The sequence below is a fragment of the Sceloporus occidentalis genome, unplaced genomic scaffold (assembly GCF_023333645.1).
Source record: "Sceloporus occidentalis isolate IW3139 unplaced genomic scaffold, rSceOcc1.0.p SCAF_3, whole genome shotgun sequence".
NCBI classification, from domain to species: domain Eukaryota; kingdom Metazoa; phylum Chordata; class Lepidosauria; order Squamata; family Phrynosomatidae; genus Sceloporus; species Sceloporus occidentalis.
Genome location: NW_028316983.1, coordinates 57,898,298 through 57,920,452, shown reverse-complemented (window position 1 = coordinate 57,920,452; position 22,155 = coordinate 57,898,298). Strand labels below are relative to the sequence as shown.

Sequence of the window (22,155 nt, the reverse complement as noted above, 5' to 3'; positions counted from 1 at the left end):
CCTAACTGTCATCGTCCGGCCTCTGAGGGGGAGAGAAGGCTGGCCCAGTACCATCGGGCTAGCCTGAAGAAAGAGGCTCCTCCCTCCCTAACTCTCATCTTTCGGCCTCTGAGGGGGAGAGGAGGCTGGCCCAGTACCATCGGGCTGGCCTGAAGAAAGAGGCTCCTCCCTCCCTAACTGTCATCGTCCGGCCTCTGAGGGGGAGAGAAGGCTGGCCCAGTACCATCGGGCTAGCCTGAAGAAAGAGGCTCCTCCCTCCCTAACTGTCATCTTTCGGCCTCTGAGGGGGAGAGGAGGCTGGCCCAGTACCATCGGGCTGGCCTGAAGAAAGAGGCTCCTCCCTCCCTAACTGTCATCGTCTGGCCTCTGAGGGGGAGAGGAGGCTGGCCCAGTTCCATCAGGGGCTAGCCTGAAGAAGAAGAGCCCTCCCTCCGGTCCATCTGCCTTGGTCCAGGCCTCAGAGGGAGAGAAGAATGCTGGACCTGCTTCCCTCCCCGCTCACCATTCCCTTCTCCTTTTGTGTTGTGTCTTTTAGATTGTAAGCCTGTGGGCAGGGAACTGTCTGTTATCCCCTCTATTGTAAACCGCTCGGATTCCCAGTGATTGGGCGGTATATAAATAAAACCTATTATTATTATTATTATTATTATTATTATTATTATTATAGTTGTTTTTGGTTGATCACTGTGTGAAGAGATGCTGCACTAGTTAGATATTTGGCATGATCCTGCTTGGCTCTTTCTACATTATTTTGTTGTCAGCTGCAGCATGAAGAGGGCAGAATAAAGAAAAAATTGAAAGAAGTAGTTAGGGTGGATTGAGCAGGAAAGTACAAAAAAGAATGAAAAGGATGAAAGGAAAAGAGAGACAAGAGAATAGACATAAAGGGAAAGAGGTGAATGGGCAAATAGTCTACATAGAGCTTTCCTGCCTCATGAGAAGCAGATGCTGAGAACACTGAAGGAACATCATGGTGGAGCAGGAAATGTATGCTATACTTATCTAAGGCACGGTACAGAGTGCCAAAAAGAGGCGCTGGGGAGGCGCCTTTCCTTGTGCTGCAGCAGCACCGTAGCAACCAAATTGTGCAGCACTGCTGCGCAGCAAGAAAGGACGCGGGTGGCTCCTTTTTTGCAGTGCACTTACGCCATGCCAAAGCACATTGGGATGCTGCGCAGCTGCGGCGTAACCATGATGTGCTACAGTTGCGGAGCGTGTGCACGCCTCACCCCCGAGTAACCCTAGCACGTCATGGGCACGCCGCAAAGGGCCCATCTGTACCAGGCCTAAATTCAGTTAGTTCTTGCCTCATAAATTGTTTGTAAGATTTTTTTTCTTTACACTACCATCTATTTCACTGATCTTAGGATAAACATACAGTTCTCAGATACCACAATGTGCATTAAAATCTAACATCAGAGGTTATGATTATTCAACATATAGCTGTAAATACCGGATAGCATTAAAGCTAGAAAACTGGAGCAATTCAGAAAATTGACAGTTCTGACAAGTTCTGGTTGCATAAAGTGATAGTGATTTTCTTTAACAAAAATTGTGATTGAGATCCCTGCTAAGATTGTGTAGTCTCCATAATGATATCCTTAGGACTGATAACTTTGTAACTTTTGCAGATCCAACTAGGATAGTAGATGGGCCGAAAGATGCTGTACCAAAGAAAGGTTCCACAGTTCAATTAGTGTGTCGGATACGGCATGATCCCACTCTAAGACTTACAATCTCCTGGCTCAAGGACGATGTTCCTCTGTACTTAGGAAGCAGGTCTGTGACATCCTTATTATCTTAGGTATTCTGTTTCTCAAAGCTATATCCTTTTTACATCTCCATTGCATAAAAAAGAATTAATAAATAATTTTTCCATCTTGATGTCCTGTACTGATACCTATTGCCCTGCATAAAGGGGACTATGTGAACAAGGGAAGAAGACTAGTTCAGTGATAGAGCTCATGCTCTGCATGCAGAATGTGCCAAGTTCTGTTCCTGGCATTTTAGCTGAAAAGAATCACATGATGTGTGAACCCTGTTAGGTGCTGCTATTCAGATTAAACCCTTTACTTGATCAGGGATTCACAACCTTCACAGGCTGTATGCAGTGATGAGCTGGTTGAGGATAACAAGAGAGGCCTAGGTTGACACTGGTCTCCCTTCCTTCCTTCAAACACATGCATCCTGATGCATACAATTTCACATTCATTTAAAATGTGATTGGTGGGCTATGGGGTGTGATAGCAAAGATGAGGATAGTGGGATTATGTCATCCCTGAGCACTGCCCCCTCCATCAAAATCATGGTTTCTATAGCCTACCAAATAGCTCAGCATGTGCCTTAAATTTCCCAGAAGCAAAAGTCAGGTGACACACAGAAGGTCTCCTAAGTCCACTCATTTTCTATCTGAGACATAACGGAGTAATAGATTTACCTAGTATATGTTACCTAATATTTGACAGTCAGTAGGGTCCTCTTCCACCATTTGAATATGTATATTTTATAAATATTTTCATAAACTTAAAGTTCTGAGGTAGAAATAAATTTGGTATGGCAATTGTTGACATATTGTTCGTAGAAAATAAGATATACAGAACAGTTAAATTACTTACTCTGGCATAGCCAAAGTAATAGATGGAGGAAAGATAACAATGGCCCGTTACAGACCGCCGAGAAGCGGCTGTCTGCCGCCGCCACCAGTTGCAGCGTCTGGGAACCGCAGCAGCCAAACGGTGCAGTTCCCGGACGCTGCAGGGAAGGAGCACGAAAATCGCGCTCCTTCCTGGGCCCCGGAAGAGACGCCACGAGGCGCTAGTCGCGCACTCGTGGCGTCACTTGCGGGGTGCGACGTGCAGACGCAGAGCGTCTGCTATGTCAAAATGGCGGCCGCCGTGTGGAACAGCTGCCACCATTTTGACATAGTCATTACATGCGAGGGGCAGGGCGCATCAGGAAGCGCCGTCCCTCGTGCGTAATGATGGCGCGATGATGGAGCCTCATGGGCCTGTCTGTAACGTGCCAATGGCACTATTTGTTATCTGTTGGTAGAAATAAAAACTTAAACTATTTTGAAGGAAAGGGATCATGATCAGAGGTCACCAGCACACCTTTTTAACTTTACTTTAACTTTGAAAAATAGTTTCTCTGTGGCTATGAACATGTAATTTATTTTATGAAGCCATATTTTTAAAAGACACTATGTAGTAGGGTTTAAACACATTTTATCTAAGTTATTGACATGCAGAATGGATCTTTTCCTGTCCAGACCACTATAATATGTTATTAAGCTCAGCTGTCAGTTTCAGTAACTGCAGAATTTTCAGACAAAAGAATTGTCCACGGCTGTGGTGAAAGTGAAATATCTTTTCCCAGTTATAGAGGTTTCCTCTCCTTCAAGAAAAGAAATGGGTGTTGCTTATCAGACTTAGGCCCAAAACAGACGGGCCAAAAAAAATCACTTTGGGGGCATGGCATCCAGATGATACATGCCCCCAAAACACCCGGAAACTGCTCTGAGGCAGCCAAAGGTGGCCCAAAGCCACCAAAAAAAAAAGAGCGTAAAAAATCTGCTCCTGCTGGTGGCCCATTTGAGACCACGGTGGCAGACCATGCGGTTGCCATAGTCTCAGGCTGATCACAGCCCGATCGTGGCTAGAGCTACACCTGTAAAAAATATTCCCAGCTGTTAAGCATATTTAGGGAAAGGTGTTACCTAGGTATGCTTATTTTTCCTGTAGAATCAGTTTTCATATATTACTGTCTGTAATATTCTGGGTACTTGTACATAGAGGAACATAATCATTTATAGAAAAAAAAGTAGAGTTGTGAGTGAGTGAGTGAGTTAAATCATGTTAATGTCCCAAGGCTACAAGGAACTTTAAATATTATCCTGGTCTGATAAAACACAATCAAAACTGGTATAGACTAAGGAAGCACAAGGATTTTATTCAGTTTTCATTTTTTTAGGAATCCAGCCTGATTCATACTACCCAGACTGATAAGGCAATTGGATCCTAGCAGTATTTCCATTTTTGCACTTTTACAAATTTTATGTTATAGTTCTGAACTTGGAAAAGTAATAAAATGCACATAAAATGCACATTTTAGATTAAAATGCATACCATATGTATAATTTAGGATGAACTATGGTCCAAAATGCCCACTGTATTCTCAAATATATAAAAGGCCTAAGTCCAATATAGTAATAATAGTAGTAGTAGCTGAGTGGGCCCTTGCTTTATGTGGAGGGATCTGTTCCGGACCCTCTCGCATAAAGCAAAAAATATCCAATGGGGCTTGTGCTTGCCGTGCGGCTGCGCGCGCACCCCACAGCCGCACACACCATTCGCGAGCCCCATTGAATATAATGGGGCATGTGCACCGGGCATTCTCCCATTTCCCATGCGGCTTCAGCGTATGCTGAAAGCCACCTATATGGCGCCCGCGTATGGCAAGGGCTCACTGTAGTAAAAAAACCTCAAAAACACATTTGTTTATAATACCCTTTTTGCCAAAGGGTGGAAAACAAAAATATACAGTCAAGGACAAAGTAATTTTAGAAACTATGACATACTAAAGATATAATTGCCACTATCCCACCAGTTGCTGCTCATCAAAGTTTAATCTCAGCAGCTTAATGCAGCACATTAAAGGGGGTCTTCAACCCTTTACAAAAAGAAGGAAGATACTCCTCCAGCTGGAGATACAATCTCATGGTGAAGTTGCAGTGCCAGTACAACAGAACCCTCTCCTCCTTGCCTCTCCCATTTACTTTGACATAGCTTAGAAACTGGCTGTGGTGAGACTCTGGTCATGGGGACAGAAATAGATGGATTCATCCATATGTAGCATGGACTAATATTAGCAATTAGGGAAGAATATACTGTAGTGGAACTTAAAGCATATTTATTCACTACAAAATTCATCCATGCAATTGTGAAACATTGTTTAATTTATCATCTGCATTATTGTACTCATTAGTGCTGGACCTGCCACTGGCTTCAGCAAACTATGTGGCCAGGGGTCAGAGAGAGATTTCCCAGATTTTTTAATTTCAATTGTTCTCTCTCTGAAAGGATAAAGAAAGAAGAAGATGGCCTGACAATATATGGAGTGTCAGAAAAAGATCAAGGATACTACACCTGTGTTGCCAGCACAGAGCTTGATAAAGATACTGCCAGAGCCCATCTCACTATTCTAGGTAACTTTTATTCATTTGAAGTTTACTAAATTTGAGATTAAATCCAAGGAGGAAATTGATGAGTTTAGTTAGACAAATGTTATGACCTATTCTCTTACATGATGGAGGTGATATCCACATAAAGTTTATCATGTGTGATGGATATCAAACTATGTATTACAATTGGCCATCCATATCCATGAATTCTTTATCTGCAGATTCAAGTATCCATGACTTGAAAATATTGAAAACAAATATAAATTCCAAGAAGCAAACTTCAATTTTGCAATTTTATATGTGGAACATTATTTTACTATGCCATTGTATTTAGTGGGACTTGAGTATCCATGGATTTTGGTATCCCTGGGGGTTCTGAAGCCAATCTTCAGTGGACATCAAGGCCCACTGTAACTTTCTAATTCAAATTGAAGTGTTGTTGTTAATATATTTGAACTGCCTAGTCAGCCAAAATGGCTTCACTTATGTCTGTGAGAGAAATACGTAAAGATCTCTGGAATTCTAACCATAGTGAGAAATTGAACATGACTTTTGCCAGTTGTAGCTGCTACCCCGGTAGTCATCTTTCTCCTGGGGTGAAGATGTGATGATATTAAAGCAAGAGTTTTCCCACCGAAGGAGATTTTATAACTGCAAATCTACCCTTATGTTGCTGTCCTTCGGTTTAATGCCACTCTGCCTAACAAGGAAGAAGTAGCATCAGATTGATACCATTGCAGTTTATTAGTTAATTAGTTAGTTAGTTAAGACTAAGAGCCCTCCTTCCGACCACCATCTTGAGGGGAAGAGAGGCCTGGCATGAAAGACTAAGAGCCCTCCTTCCGACCACCATCTTGAGGGGGGGAGAGGCCTGTTATGTTTTATTTTGACCTTGTATTGTACTTCCTGTTGTACACCGCTTTGATCTAATTTGGAAAAGCGGTATATAAATAAACATTATTATTATTATTATTATTATTATTATTATTATTATTATTATTATTAATCAGGCAGGCAATAAATTACCTTTCCATAATCAGGAACTAGCAGAGGACAGCTGACTTTTGTCTAGTTGTTAGTTCGAATGCTATCTTCCACAGAGCTGACTAATGTATTTTGTGTTTCTCCCTTGTCTGTAAACCAACTTGAGAAGCACTAAATACAACTGGAATATGTACATGAATATGGCTTTAAAAGATTCGTTCTTTTGGTGCTTCTTGTGTCCCTTAAATAACTTGCACAGTCAGCCCTTCTTATACACAGATTTTTTATACATGGATTCAAGCATCCACGGTTTGAAAAATGTGCAGAAAAAGTATAAATTTGAAATATCTAACCTTGATTTGCCATTTTGTATAAGGGATACCATTTTGCTATGTCATTATATTTAATGGGACTTGAGCATACACTGTTTTTATTATACACAGGGGATCTTGGAACCAAACCCCAGCATATAACAATGGTTCACTGTATTTGTGTCCCTTAAACAACTTGTAATTAAGAATTGCACTAACCTGCTAAATAGCTAATATCTTACTTTACAGATCCTTTCCTTAACCGTATGACCCTACCCAAAGGTAATCACTACTAATCTTTATGTCTATTAATTTTATTCTGTTTTACCCTTTTGATTTTTTTGATTTTTCCTACTGTTATTCAACCATATCTTCATTGTGAAAGTGTTACTAAAAGTATGGGCCCGAACAGACAGACCAAAATAAAGCTGCTTTGGGTCACTTTGGAGGTATGCTGTTTAAATGATACATGCATCTTAAGAGGCCTGAAGCTGCACCAAAGCTGCACTTTGGACTTCCTTAGGACTGGAGCGTGGCTCCGACGTGGCTTCCGGCCTCTTAGGACGCATGCATCCCTTAAACAGCATACCTCCAAAGTGACCCGAAGCATCTTTATTTTGGCCTGTCTGTTCAGGACCTATAATGATTTTGGCTGGTCCAAATATAAAGATTAAGGATGTAAAGAATATGAAAAAAATAGTTGAAAAAATGATCACAGATCATGTTTTTCAAGTATCAAGAAACTAAGGAGAAGACTCGTAGGCTGATAAAAATCTTCATAGTTCAAGAATTATTTAGTGCAAAATTCACATGTGGGTTATTTGTGCAGAAAATGACCCTTTTTAGGGCAGAAAATTGTATTTCTACATGAAATATTATTTCCTATTCAGAAAAGGCTGTTGTCCATCTCAGAAAATGTTGCACATGGGTGATTTCTTCAGAAGAAACAGGATTTTCTATATAGAAGATAATATTTATATGCAGTAAAATTCTATTTCCTCTACAGAAATAGTCATTTTCTGTGCAAAACAGCCACATGTGAATTTTGCACAGAATAAGTCTTAAATTGTGAATAGTCTTCAAAGACTATGGTTTTCAAAAATTTCTCACAGTGGGAAGAAAATTATTAAAATTACCTGTTGTTTCCTTAGAGAAGAAATTTAGGGAAGAAGCACATCTGTAACAGTAACAGCTTCAATTATGAGTAATACCCCATATTAGTGGGGTGAGGTTTTTGGTTCTTTTGCAGAAATAGTTAATATGCTTTTAACATATGATATATGACCATTTTTATAGCTGCTATTAAACTGAAGAAGACCTTTCTAAAAGTTAGATTGCCACGTACATTATCTTGTCAATCCTGCTGTGTTCAGGTATAGGCAAACCATAATGGATGATCTGGACAGGCAATTACAGCAACCATTAATCTTATAGGAAGTATAGGAAGATCCGCTGGCCATATATGGGATCACCCAGTTCTTAGAGCTATCTTTCTAGCTTACCAAGCAAGTGAGCAGAAAATGTATACATTAGGGTCCAAGGCTAGGGGCTGCACACATCCTCACTGGATGTACCCTGCACCTTCACAATCCACCATACATTTTGCTCCCCTGGGCTTCTTGGATCCAGGGAGCCTCTTTTCAAAACTGGAAGTGACTTCTGGAGGGAAAAAAGCCCCTTCTTGAGCTTTAAACAGCCCAGATGGGCCAAAACCTAGTGAAGTGGCCCCTGTGCAGAGAGAGTTCTGTGCAGTGCAGGAGGAATTCCGAATATTTTACCCCAGGATAAAGAATATTTCCTCTGCATCCAGTGCAGAGGGAATTCTGAATGTTTTTTTAAAAAAATCAAAAATATTTGAGAGTTATGCGGCCTTGTGAGGTCCAGTGAGGATGTGTGTAGCCCCTAGGCCTTGGGCAGTTATGGACCCCAATTTATACATTACCCAGGATCACACTAACACACACACCAAGAGTGAGAATTAAACACAAATTACACACTTTATTTTGGAGCAGGTTTTCTTTTGTAATGGACATTTATTTCATTATGTGTGCAATTTTTTAAAAGTTTCTTGCTTGTAGCTTCTCTTATTACTTTTAAAAACAACAATACTTTTATAGAAGTACAAACTAGAACAATCATAACAGTGCAGTGCTGTACTTAATCCAAATTAAGTCCTACTGAGTTCAGTAGTGTTTTCTCCTAAATAAGGATGTGCAGGATGGCACTCCAAATATGCTTCATGGGTGTTTAGAATGTCAGGGAGGAATAATTAAGCCCAATGTCTGATGCATTAGTTTAAATATTTAGTTTCAAACAAATAAATAAATGCAGCTGAAACACAGTTCTTTGCTGGCCAAATTATTCAGTTGGGACTACTTTTGAAATTCTGTTTACTTCATGGATGAAACCCTTTGGCTTGGTCTATTCATACAAGAGAATGATTGCAGAATCATGAGAGACATAGGATGAATTTTACACCTAGAGAGCTGCAAGTGCAGTTTTCATTGTGGAATGTTCCCCATGTGAAATACTGTCAGCAAGGTTTTTATAAACCTAGAATTTTAGAGGAAACGTTTCTGCTTATCTGATATATTATTAGTATTCTTTTTGTTTGAGGGGGGAGGGGGATATAATATTCCCAATAGAAATTCGAATTGGTTCTGTCCTTTTTATTACCTCATCCTCCACCTTTTCCTGTTACATGTGTAGAATTAGCCTTATTTTCATTTCCAACCCAAAGATATTAACCATTACCTATTAGGAAAGCCTAAAAGGAGCTGAGTTACTACTGTCCACCAAAGAGCGGCCTTTACTAAACCAGGAATTAAACTGGAAGGTCACTTGAGTGGGGTGGGGGAAACTTTTGGGGGCCTCCACAACAGCCCTGGGGGCCAACCTTGCCCACCCCTGCAGTAAAGAAGCATATCTTTTTGCCTGTAGCACGTCCTGAACGTCCCCGTGACCTTGAACTAACAGACCTTGCTGAAAGAAGTGTGCGGTTAACGTGGATTCCTGGTGATGACAACAACAGCCCAATCACAGGTGAATACATGCTCCTGCACTTATAAGTCTTAGAAAAAGCTATCATTGATTTTGGGGTAGGAGGGGTGTTCTGCTTGCTAATAATTATGTAGCTAATTTGTGGATTCCAAACTCTTTCTCTTCTAGATTACATTGTGGAATTCGAGGAAGATAGATATGAACCTGGAACTTGGCACAATCATTCCCGTTACCCTGGAAGTGTGAACTCTGCTGTCTTGCGACTTGCACCTTACGTAAATTACCAGTTCAGAGTAATAGCCGTGAATGAAGTAGGAAGCAGTTATCCCAGTCTGCCCTCTGAACGATACCATACAAATGGGGCACGTAAGTGGTCTCTGATTTGAGTTGGATGGATATAGTGGAATGAAAGGAACTGTAGAACTGTGCACTTTAATACTACACATATGAAAAAGTAGATACCAGAAAAGAGACACACTCTAAAACTGACAAGTGTGGATACATTAATTAAGCCATGGGATTTCCAGGTGGGGCAAATGTGCCAGGAGGTTGCAATATGTGTTGTATTTCTCAAATTCAAATTCAAGAGTGCTGGTTATGACCTATAAAGCCCTGTATGTCTTAGGTGTACTATTTGAGAGAGCATATTTCCCTATACAAATCTGCCAGAGCCCTAGGTTCTTTAGGGGAAGGCTTTCTCTTGGTCCCACCACCATCAGAGACTCGCTAGGTGAGGACATGAGAGAGAGCCTTCTTGGTGGCTGCTCCCACCCTCTGGAATGTACTTCCATGAGAGGCTCGGCTGCCCCCCCCCCCCCCCCCGCTTTCATTTCATCAGCATGCAGAAACGGTTTTATTGATGCAAGCTTTTAATACATAATCATGAGATGGATTTTATATGGGGGTGTGCTGTAGTTTTTAATGTATGTAATTTGATACTGTTTTTATTTTCTGTTTTAAATTGTTTTTAAAACTTTTATTTTAAGGTCTTTTAAAAATGCTTTTATTTGTGAGCCACCTTGGGTCCCTGTCTGGGAGAAAGGCAGCATAAAACAATATGATTCATTAAAAATAATGTTTGGTAAAGTGGAAGGTAGTGGGAAAACAGGAAGAGAAGTGGATAGACTCATTCAAGGAAGCCATGGCCATGAGCCTGGAAGACCAGTGGGATTCTTCATAACTGGGGGTCTTGGAGTTACCATAAGTCAAAACTTATTGCAAACAATTAACAACAAAGAATTCTCAGGGTTTTGTTTTTTTTTTAAATTCTGTTGACCTAGCAGTTCCTATTTTCTAGCAAAATTCTGGCAATTATTTTTCTGGCAACTCCTGGCACTTGCAGCGTTTTATTCCTGCCCCTGAGTATGTTTGTTTTTAATTTAATAGAAAAATTAAGTATTCTTCTCTTCTCCTTTTTGTCTTTTTCAGTTTTTTAAAAAATGTTATAGCACATTAGTGCATCAGTAAAATAGCACTTTTGTACTATAGCACAATAGCTCTAATAAAAGAAAATCAACACTCCAGCAAACTGCAGTGTGTCATTCTTCTGCAAAATCTCAGAGGTGGCATGTATCTGTTGTAGAAGTTACACTTTTGTGCTTATTGTATAGCCATGTATTCCTTCCCTCCTGGAGGAAAATATAACACTTATTAAACAACCAAGCCCATAATTTTCCACTGTCATTTTCACCTGCTCAGATATCTTGAATTTTTTGTTTATTTTTCTAGGCCATATGCTGTTTAGCATTACGCTTTTTCAGTCTGCTAAATTTTTTGGATACTAATACTAACATGGTTGAGATCCAGATTATTGCTGTAGAAGCATGATGTTCCACCAGCATACTTATGCAGAGGTTCAGATCCAGAACGGAGATGACTGAGATAACAATTTCCTAATATAAGTCATTAAATAGATTCTGGCCTATGATTTAGAAAATTTATATTTTAAAAAAAAGAAATTTAAAAAGTTTTCTTTGTTGCAAATTGCTGCTACAGTAAATATTTATTATATAATGTACACCTTTTGTGGAGGCTACATGCAAAGTGCCAGGTCAGCATTAGGATCAAAAAAATTAGCATGATGACTTTTGGACTTTGACTTCATGCTCAAAACTGACTTCCTAATTCAAAATCTGTGGGCCTCATAACTACATCACCATTGTGCCCAGATTCCCTATCTGCTGAACAAAAGGGGAAGTGGGAAATACAGCACGGTATACAAAAGTGGAAAGAGTATTATTGTATTCAATACTTTTATAAAGTTCATGGTTCAATTTATTTCAGGTCCAGAGGTTAACCCAACTGGAGTTAAAGGGACAGGAACAGCAAAAAATAACATGGTTATATCATGGACGGTGAGTTAACAAATCTGTGGTTGTTTATGTATGGCATTCTTTTCTGGCATAAGTAATGTCCACTACAAGGGTATTCCTCCAAGATGTAATAAAGAAATCATAATGCAACAGAGAAGACAGATTTCTAATTGTAGTCTAGAGCACACCTTAGAATGCACCCATCACAGAGTCATGGTGAAAGAAGATGTTTAGATTTGGCACAAATGCTTTGAGATAAAATGTCATGATTAAAAGTTGGGAAACTGAGGTTTTGGGAGCAATTTACATGATCTGAGGATTCAGCCTACTGTAGATTAGTCACTCCAAAATTGCTGCAATCCTGTATACACCTACTGAGGAGTAAGTCTTGTGGAAACCAGTGTTATTTGCTTCTGAGTAGATGTGTAGGATTGCACTGCCAAATAGTGTTAGTTACTCTAATCAGAGATGGCAAGTTGTCATTGTCCAGATACTGTTGAACTGCGAAACCTGTCAACTTTAGCTAATGGGGTGGAATTGTGGGAACTTTCAAACAGCAGACAAAGGGACACCCTTTTTCCTCCTTGCATGACAGTGATCAAACAATGTTATTACTCAAACACATATCTGTGTTAGTCTAGATCAGTATGCAAAGAGATCTTATAGCCCCTTTGAGATTGAGGCCCAGAACACAAGGGCCAAATGAAGTGGCTTCCAGCCATTTTGGAAATGTGGTGTTCAAACAATGCATGCTTGCAATGTGGCCCGAAGCCACACTCTGGTCTCTTGGACCAGAGAAAAAGGAGCCAGAATAATCTGCCTCCTCGTGATGTGGCTTGGTTCCTGCAGCCCTGGGCCTCTTTGGGAGCAGGCCATGCAGTTTGCATGGTCCTGATCCACTTGCAGCCAGAGCAGACTTGGGTCGCTCTTTCCCACCTGTCTGCCCCAGCTCTGAAACAAAGAAAGAAGTTCGTAGCACAAGCTTTTGTAGACTTAAGTCTGCTTCCTTAGTAGATGCATCTGAGGAAGTAGATTTAAGTCTACATCTAAAATATGCTACAAGATGTTTCTCAGTTTCTGATGGAAGCTGGATGCCACAGGGATACTTATGACATTATGTAAGAGGGTGTTGCAGAACATAGCAGAAAGGTAGGACAGACTGGGAAATGCCTTGCAAAGCAAATATTAGATGCTGATGGCAAAGCAACAGTCTTTTAAAGTACAGATTTGATGAATGCCTGCAGCTAAATGTAAGTTGCAATAGCCCTGTACCCATTTTGTTATCTGTAGCTTCTCCAGCTTCTGAAGAAGGTTATTCTGGCTAAATGTGTCTATGCCCTGTTGCTCAAAAATTAACTCCAGCAGGACTGAGGAGCCTTCCTGTTGCTTCTGGTCAGAGGATGTTAATGGTAGAATACCTTTCCTCTTCATGGGAAATTCTGAGATGTCAGTGGAGTCGAAACAAATGGAAAGGCTTTCACTTTGGCTAAAAGAGTTTTGCCTTCCAGGGCTTCTTGCCTGTTCTTTTGCTGGGTATAGCTCCTGCCCCATTCTTCCCTACCAGAATACAAGCCTTTGGCCCTTGTAGTCTCTTTCAACTCTATGATTCTATGACCATGATTATTTGGTACAGAACACAGCAGCTAGAGTTCTAACCGGAAACTACAGATCATAGAACACCAATTTTCCCTCAGCTTGGTCTGTTGTCAATTTATTTTGAGGTCAATTCAAAATGTTAGCTGTCATCCTCAAAGCATTAAGTAGTATATCTGAAAAACACTTGACCATAAAATGAGATCTTTGGGTTAATATCTTCTTTGTTCCCTACTACTATCTGCAATGTATTGGATGTAAATGCATGAGAGAAATATTTATCAGAAACAATGATCTGTACTTCTCTATTCTGGAAGAAACACTTCATTCCCACTTGGTTTGTTTTTAGATGTCAAGTTAGGTAATTGCTATTTAAGTGAGCTTCTGACCTGAGCAATGAAAAATTGTTTTTATCCTGTTGGCTTCTGCAGTATATGTATTTCTGTGTGCTTTAGTATTTGATGCCTCCCCTTGTTTTTTCTGTTTTGCCAATTTGTTTTGTTTATTATTATTATTATTAACCTTTATTTATAAAGTGCTGTAAATGTACACAGTGCTGTACATACAATCTTTTTAATTAGATGGTTCCCTGCCCTCAGGCTTACAATCTAAAAAGACATGACATAAAAGGAGAAGGGAAAGGTATTGTATTGCATATTTTGTTTCAGTCCCCTGAAAGGAATAGCAGGGCAGGATGAACCTATCTTATAAGATAAAGCATGGTGCTGAAGGAAGTAGTGAAGACTTCACATGAGTTTCATGTAGCAGGATATTGTGAAGTAATCTGAATGGTTGCTGCTGTATTTCCCTAGATCTGCTTCCAGAAAAAAGCTATGTTAAATGTGTTTCTTGTCATAAAAACAGATTGATCAAAAAATAAGAGAAATATTTTGGCTTAATTTTTGTGAACAAAGATTACTTTTATTAGGTGCATTAACTGTTAATATCAGTTGGCAGACATCTGTGTGCATGCATATTTACATGTGTGTTTGTTCATTCATGTATACACATGCGCCATGCATCCATGAGCAGTCAAGGGGGAAACTGAAAAATATGAGACCAAAAAACATGAAATGCAAAGAGTAGCAATAAGTATGAGGCATAATTCATTCTATTCTAATCTTGCATATATTTGGATCTGCAGAAAATATGTAACAGCCTTACTGTGAGAATTAGATTTTGGCACCATTATTTACAATTTTCTCCCTTCTTTATATGTATTTGCTGTATATTGTGAATTTTGATACACACACACACACACACACACACACACATATTATCATCAACAATACAGGTATCACACTATGGGTGCAAAGAATAAAAACAGTTTTTCAGGCTTAACACAAAAGGTAACCAAAAGATGACTCACTGAAAAAAAAGTCAACTTCCATGAAATTCTTTTTGCCCCTGTTAGCTTTTTAATAGGAAAGAACAATAGCCAAAAGCCTTTTTTTTTTTGCACCTAAATGTATTTTGCATAAGAAATGTGGTTGTTTCCTGTATGTGCAAAAAAGAAATGAAAAAAAAATTGAAAAGGTCTAACAGTGTGAATAATTGACAGAAATACACAAAACTCTGATATCCTCTCCCACTGCAGAGAAAGCCTTTGATTTTTTTTTAAACTTTCATGTGCAAGAACAAAATCAACAAAGTTTTCTGTGGGTTTTCCGGGCTACGTGGCCATGTTCTAGCAGAGTTTCTTCCTGACGTTTCACCAGCATTTGTGGCTGGCATCTTCAGAGAGAAGCCAGCCACAGATGCTGGTGAAATGTAAGGAAGAAACTCTGCTAGAACATGGCCACGTAGCCCGAAAAACCCACAAAAAACTATGGATGCCGGCCATGAAAGATTTCGACTTCACAAAATCACCAAAATTTTATATTCCTATCGAGCATATATTCTTTTTACTGAGCATATATTTTTGCATCTCAGAAAGTTGGCTCTAGCATGTTGCTCTAGCACATGAAACTTTCTGTTTGTTAGCTCTGTTTTTTCTAATTCTCTATGTGTTGCTGAAGCTTCTGTGATACTTTGTCCAGAGAATGGGGAATATAGGAGTTAACTGGTGACATGCAAATTCAGTGAGGATAACTTTTCTTAATTATGTTTTTTCTCAATGCTTTAAGCCATTAAACGCAACCCAAGTTTATGGCCCCAACCTCAGATACATTGTGAAATGGAGGAGAAGGGACACACGGGAGAACTGGAGCAACAGAACAGTGAAGGGAGATGTCAGCCAGTACACCGTCACACAGACACCCATCTATACTCCCTATGAGATCAGAGTGCAAGCCATCAATGACTACGGGATGGCTTCAGAGCCTGACACCATCATTGGATATTCAGGGGAAGACTGTAAGTATTCTCATACACAGAAAGAGTGTGAGGTACAGAAGGCAGATTTTTTCACCTTTTCTCATTTGTCAGTGTTAAAGTGTGCTCTTCAAATTCAAGGCCTGTGGCAGTTAGTTCTTTCAAAGGGGGCACTGAATTCCACTGCCGGGCACTTTCTGTCTTACTCCGGAGAGCAGAAGGAAAAGGGGGGCTCATATAAAATGTCTAGAAGTTTCTGGAGTGACCTTCTCTTTCTAAAGATTTCCAGCATCCATATCCAAAATTTTTTAATTAACTCATACTATTTGCAGATTTATTATTTCCTCTGATTTTTCTTCATTCCTAACTACAATTATAGCTTGCCTTTCTATTTTTTTAAAAAAGTACATGTTGACCTAAAATGAAGCAAGAGTAACATCAGTACTGATATTTTAAAAATTAAGATGCATGAGATATTACAATTGTTATACTGTTTCGACATTTTGACATGATACACCGATATAATTTCCATCTCACAGAAATACAGCTGTGGCTCACAGAGATTAAGTGACCTACTCATAGACATAGGCTTTGCTATCAAAGTAACTAAGGCCTGAAACAGACAGGCCAAAAAAAGCGGCTTCCAACTGCTTGAGAGGCATGGCATTCAGATGACGTATACACCCAAAGCAGCTGGAAGCCTCTCCAAAGCCATGCTGAAGTGGCAGGAGTTGGGATTTTGAGGAGCATTTGGCACCACTACCTCTGCCTACTATGGGAGCGGGCCATCCAGTCGCCACAGTCCCAGCATGATTGGCACCAGAGTGACTAGAGGCTGCTCCTTCTGGGCCGTCTGCTTTGGCCCTAAGAAATACTGGTAGATAAATATTCAAAGATAAAATACACAAGAGGAAATTGGGTTAAATGCTCTGTCTTATATGGTGTAATGCAGAGTGGAGGAATCTGTGCCCTTCCACCTGTTACTGAACAATCGGCATGTCCAGTTAGGAATAACAGGAGTTGTAATTAAACAACATCATCAGGAGGGCCAGAAGTTCACCTCTCAGTATAATGTCTAGTATGTTTGACTTAGATATGTGAGTATATGAGGGTGCATGCTTGAATGAATGTTTGGGTTAGAATCCACATTCTGCCATGTGTCTTACTTTGGGGCACTTTATTTATCTCCACCTAACCAACTTTACAGGGATCTAGAATGGATAAAACTAGATGATGAAAGAACCTCGGTGGAAGAATACTGTATCTTTAAACTATGGTCTTGTGGGAATCCAGAATGTTTAGAAATGTTGTTATTAACTGTTTAGGTTTAGCACTGGTATGATTGCCAAGCCTAAATGTATTAAAGTTAGTGTCCTGCCTCTCAGTTTGGAAAAGAACATAAGAGTTTTTTCATGGTTCAGACATGAATATTTCTGTGTTTCAGGGCTTTACATATGGCGAATTTGCTTAGTCGTTCCATAATCATAACATCCTTCTTCCTTTTGGAGTGCAGTCACTACAAGGTGTGTGTGTGTGTGTGTGTGTGAGAGAGAGAGAGAGAGAGAGAGAGAGAGAGAGAGAGAGATGGATGATGATGATGATGATGATGATGATGATGATGATGATGATGATTGCTTCCCATTGTACTTTCCTTTTGTCTTGTGAAGATCCTCAGTACCATCCATTCAATGTGAAAGACTCTGAAGTCACTTTGTTTCCTATGAGAGACTAAAGCATATGCTTACTTCACATTCAAAATGGTGCTTAACTTCAGCTGAATCTTGCCTTGTCTTTTAAAGGCCTCTCATTTTCCCAGGTCTTTCATCAAAATCACTTTATCTTCTTTCTTAAATCCTCTTCTGAAAGATTTGTAAGGAGTTCATTATTTTGCTGTATTATAAAAAGAATTATTGATGGTAATTGTGAAATGATTGTGTGATGGTGAACATTATCATAGGATAGTCATGATGCTGTGGGAGGGACTATTTTATATCACATGACTACAATTTTAATATCCAGTTAACCCGTACATATTCTTAATGTGTAAATATAATTGTTTCTATATTCACCATGGAAACAGGTGACTAGCTGTCCCTATGCAATCACTGAGCCACATAAGAGCTAGTAGGCTCTATGACAGGGGTGGGCAACTTCTGAAAGTTCAGGAGCCATTTTCTTCTCTTCTGAATCTTGGAGGACCATATAGCTCCTCCAGTCTCCCAACCCCTGAAAAATTGTCAGACAAATAACAAATCATTCGCTCTAGAGGTGTGATTTTTTTAAATTTTATTTTATTTTAAACTTAATTTTTCAGGAGTTCAGAGGAGCTCACTGAGGGTCCTGGGGATTTTTATAAACTGTATTATTATTATTATAGGGGATCACACTTTGCCCACCCCTTTTCTAGAGGTATGGTCAAGCAGTGAACCCAGAATTACAGTGCTTGACCCAGTGTGTTGCCAGATCCTGCAAATGATGTGATCCCTGCTCCCACAGCTTCGGCTGAGAATGTGGAAATAAGCATTGCAAATGACCCCTAGGAAACGTCTTGGCTTATTTTAAAGAATAGCATCTCATGAAGGCCTACTTCTTAGTGGTTTTCCAGATCAAAACTGTCTTTATAGCCCTCATCTCCTGCTTTTGAGCTTGAAATAGATAACTGGTTGGCCATTGTGGGAACACAGTACAGACTTTAACAGGCTTGATCAACAAAGGCTCCTCTTATGTACTTCCAGAAGGTTCTGGAAGACAGTGCTGATACTGGATCACAGACATCATATACTGTATCTCCATGCACTATTTTTCTTTATAAAAATTGATTTAATTATTTCAGTTCAGTTTATATTACTTTTTACAGACAAGTGTTAACAATACAAATAATTTGTACCAGTAATAAGTTGGAAAAGGAAATTAAGAGGAAGGAGACAGAAGTGGAAAGAACAGATGTAACAGGAAAGGAATGGAATAGAGTGGCTTGGGGTGGAAAGTGGAGAAAAAAACTGGCAGTAGAAATGCACCTTTTTCATACTTCAAAAAATAGACTTGGGGAGCTTTAACACAGTTGTAGCAAGATATGAATGATTCTGTTACTTGAAGTTCAAGGACAGCTCAACCAAAAGTCAAAATCTCAGGGTTTAGAATGTTTCAGACGTAATTTTTACTTCCTTAAGTTATGTCTTTTGACAAACTAACACCTGTTGTTTAAGAATACGTCAGTGCTATGATAATTTATTAAAATGCTCTGGAAGGAAATAATTAATGATAGTTAATGATAACATTATATTTGTTTGTAGATAGAACTCAGTCATTGGGCCAACCACTACTAAAACATTTTATCAGTGAACCAACAGTGCTAGATATGCCATATTTCTTGGCAATTTATGGTTCTGGTTGGATTAATAGAAAAAGCAGCTGCAGTGTTTTGTTCCCTTCTAGTTTGTTGCATGTACAATACGTACAGCAGAGTGGTCGAATGTATGTATTTTTAAGTGAAAATGTAACTGTTCATTGAAAATTGATATACCCACAAATACCCAGATACTTCTTGTGTATTGCTGTGTTTACTCCTGACCACATTTTGCCTAGAATCCTATCAGTATGCCCGCTGAATCAATTGTCCGGTTCTGAGTCAACATTTATGTAAATCCCATTGATTCAGTGGGATTGCTCTAGTTGGGATTCCCAATAAGATTCTAGCATTCTCATAGCTGTCCATTTTCTTTCATTATTTCACTCCTCTGCTGTTCTTATTTTCCATCTAGTGCTAGTTGAAGGGGATTATAAAACCAGATTTACTCAGATTGCTCTCTCCCACATCGTGCTCAGTCATAGAAATCCCTTTCAAACAGCAGCTGTTGTCATTCCCACTGGCATAAACATTGTATCCTGCTCCCAGAAAATGTGCAAATGCATCGAGCAATTGTTCTGTGTCCACCTCATCTATGTGCATATCTTTGTAAGCTGTCTTTCCCTAGCAGAAGCAGTTTGCTTTCCAGGAAGCCCTTGAGCCTACTGGAGCCTACTTCGACTCTCCCTCACACTGAAAACAACTCTGTCCAAGGAATGTTTGGACATACAGAACTATTTGCCCAGAGGGGACAAGGGAAGAAAATAAATATTTACACTAAAGACAATTGGGTCTCTTCAAACAATAAACTTTTTTCAAAACTGCATTCAATCACTAGCCAAATAGAAAATATAGGGAAATAGTTTTGTTCTTGTTCCTACTTTTTAAAACACTGAGGCACTGCCCCCCCCCCCCCCATCTGCAAATTTTCATTTCTCTGTGGGAAATACTAATGTTTGAAAGCTAAAGAAAATGTTAGTTATTCTTCCAAACCATTTCTAAAGAGTGTGAGGTACAATTGCATCATGTTCTGTTGGTGGTCTTCCTGCTGGTATTCACTGTATGAATATACCACTGGACTATATATACCTTTAGCCTAATCCAGCCTGAGCTGTTCTTATGTTTATAGGTAACGTCAAGATTCCTACTCTTTTACAACTGCTGTATGAAGAAATATACCTCACAGGAGTCTGTGAAAATATTTACCCTTTCTAAGAGAGTTCTTTCTAAGAGAGTTCTTTACTTGAATTCACAGGCCTGTTGTTTAAGTGTTGTGAGAGGGATGGGGGTGGTGGCCATTTTTCAATTAGGAAACCATATACTCATGCAAACAAGAATGTTAAATTGTTAAAACAATGTCATAGAAATTATTGTATGAGCTTATTGTGTTGCTGATTTAATATTACTAAGTGCTTTCGAGTAAAAAGTCACCAATTGTTTTCCTGCTGTGTGTAATGTTAATTATGCAGATCTATTGAAAACACTGTGACATTTTGAGTTTACTAAGGTGGGGAAAGTGAAGGAACAATACAAGAGATTGACAGCAGGCTGGGATATTGGTCCTGCTAGTGAACAGATTTAAAAACAAAGTATGCATGTGAAATTGTTTTGTTCCTCCACAAGAGGGCAGCAGATATATTTCTCTGTGTCATATGTAGAACACCAGGGCTTACAAAATTTAGGAGTTTGTTATACTGAGGGTAATTTTGGCATGAAAGAGAGATTGAAGTGCATTTAAAGCATCCTGCAAATAAAGTAAAAATGGTGAATAATTGTGTGAATGATTATCACACGCAATTTGACAAATAAAGTGATATCGGAAATGTATTGGGGCTGAAATCCCAAAAGTAAAAAGATGTGTGTTAATGCTTCTTTGTGACCACTTTAATGGCGAGTTTCATATGACATCATGTGAAACTGTTTCACATAATTATGTGATTTTTCCAGGATATTCATGGGATAAACTCCCAATCTCCTTTGGGTGATAAACTCCTTACAGAACAGTCTCCTGTTTACATGCTTCACTTTAGATTAAATGCCATTAACATCTGTGAGGAGAAATTGAACTTCTCTTGAAATATCTCTCTGCTTAATCTTTGCTTTCCTTTGTTCCTGATAACTTAGATCCTAAGGCTGCTCCCACTGATCTTAGACTCAAAGTTGTAAACAGCACAGCAGTCAGCCTGCAGTGGAGTAGAGTGTATCCGGAAACCATCCAGGGACAGCTTAAGGAATACAGAGTGAGCACAATCAAAACCAAATCATTTCAACTATTAATACAGCTAACCTCTGGCACTAACGATAACTAGTCATATGGTCTATTATGCATTGGGGATGACACAAACGAACCAATAAATTCCTAAGCAGCATTAAAGACTTTTTTAAAAAGTAAACAAAAACATACATGGGAGCCAGCGTGGTGTAGTGGTTTGAGCATTTGACTAGGACACTGGGAGACCAAGGTATGAATCCCAGCTCAGCTGTGGAAACCCACTGGGTGACTTTGGGAAAGTCATACTCTCTCAGCCTCAAAGGATGACAAGGACAAACCCCCTTCTGAAGAAACAAGCCAAGAAAACCCTATGATAGTTTTGCTTTAAATTGGAAACAACTTGAAGGCTCACAGCAACAACAAATATATACATACTGCTGGAGGAAAAGTACCAAATCCAGAATGGCAAGGTACAAATATTAAAGTCCCGGAGCCCTAAAATTCTTCCTCATAGTATATATTTGGTCTCACTAGAGAACGGTTGGGCAGCATCAATCCACCAGATGTGTTTTGCCTATAGCTCTCATCTACCCTGTCTAGCATAGCCTATGGGAATGGATTATGGAAACTAGTTCAAGAACATCTGGAGAGCCACACCTTCTCACCCCTGCTCTAGAAACTTGTATCAGTCTCTTGGTTACATTGTCTGCCATTTCAAAATAGCCTGACAAATGTAGCTTCCTTCCAGAACCCCAAGGAAGTAATTTTTTGAGATTTTTATTGAAGTTATTTGGCTGAAGGAAGAGATCCCTGAAAGTCAAAGTAGTTTTACCATTGGTCTTTCTTCCTGTAGGTGAGCCAATCTGAATTTTGTTTTAGCAGTCCTCAGTCCAATATTCTGAGGT

General features: G+C 39.4%; 1 protein-coding gene across 12 annotated transcripts in view; it reads left to right on the top strand.

The window, feature by feature from the left end:
• The window catches only part of NFASC (neurofascin), a 273,535-nt gene that overhangs the window by 178,798 nt on the left and 72,582 nt on the right, over positions 1-22,155 (top strand). For 5 of the 12 annotated variants that reach the window (XM_089514555.1, XM_089514553.1, XM_089514557.1 and 2 more), the window contains 8 exons: positions 1,632-1,779; positions 5,079-5,203; positions 6,724-6,756; positions 9,415-9,516; positions 9,643-9,840; positions 11,758-11,828; positions 15,506-15,734; positions 21,163-21,278. In XM_089514555.1, coding sequence (XP_089370681.1) covers positions 1,632-1,779; positions 5,079-5,203; positions 6,724-6,756; positions 9,415-9,516; positions 9,643-9,840; positions 11,758-11,828; positions 15,506-15,734; positions 21,163-21,278 — 1,022 coding nt within the window. The remainder of the gene's footprint in view (positions 1-1,631; positions 1,780-5,078; positions 5,204-6,723; positions 6,757-9,414; positions 9,517-9,642; positions 9,841-11,757; positions 11,829-15,505; positions 15,735-21,162; positions 21,279-22,155) is intronic. The other 7 variants (XM_089514565.1, XM_089514564.1, XM_089514561.1 and 4 more) reach the window with 3 other exon arrangements.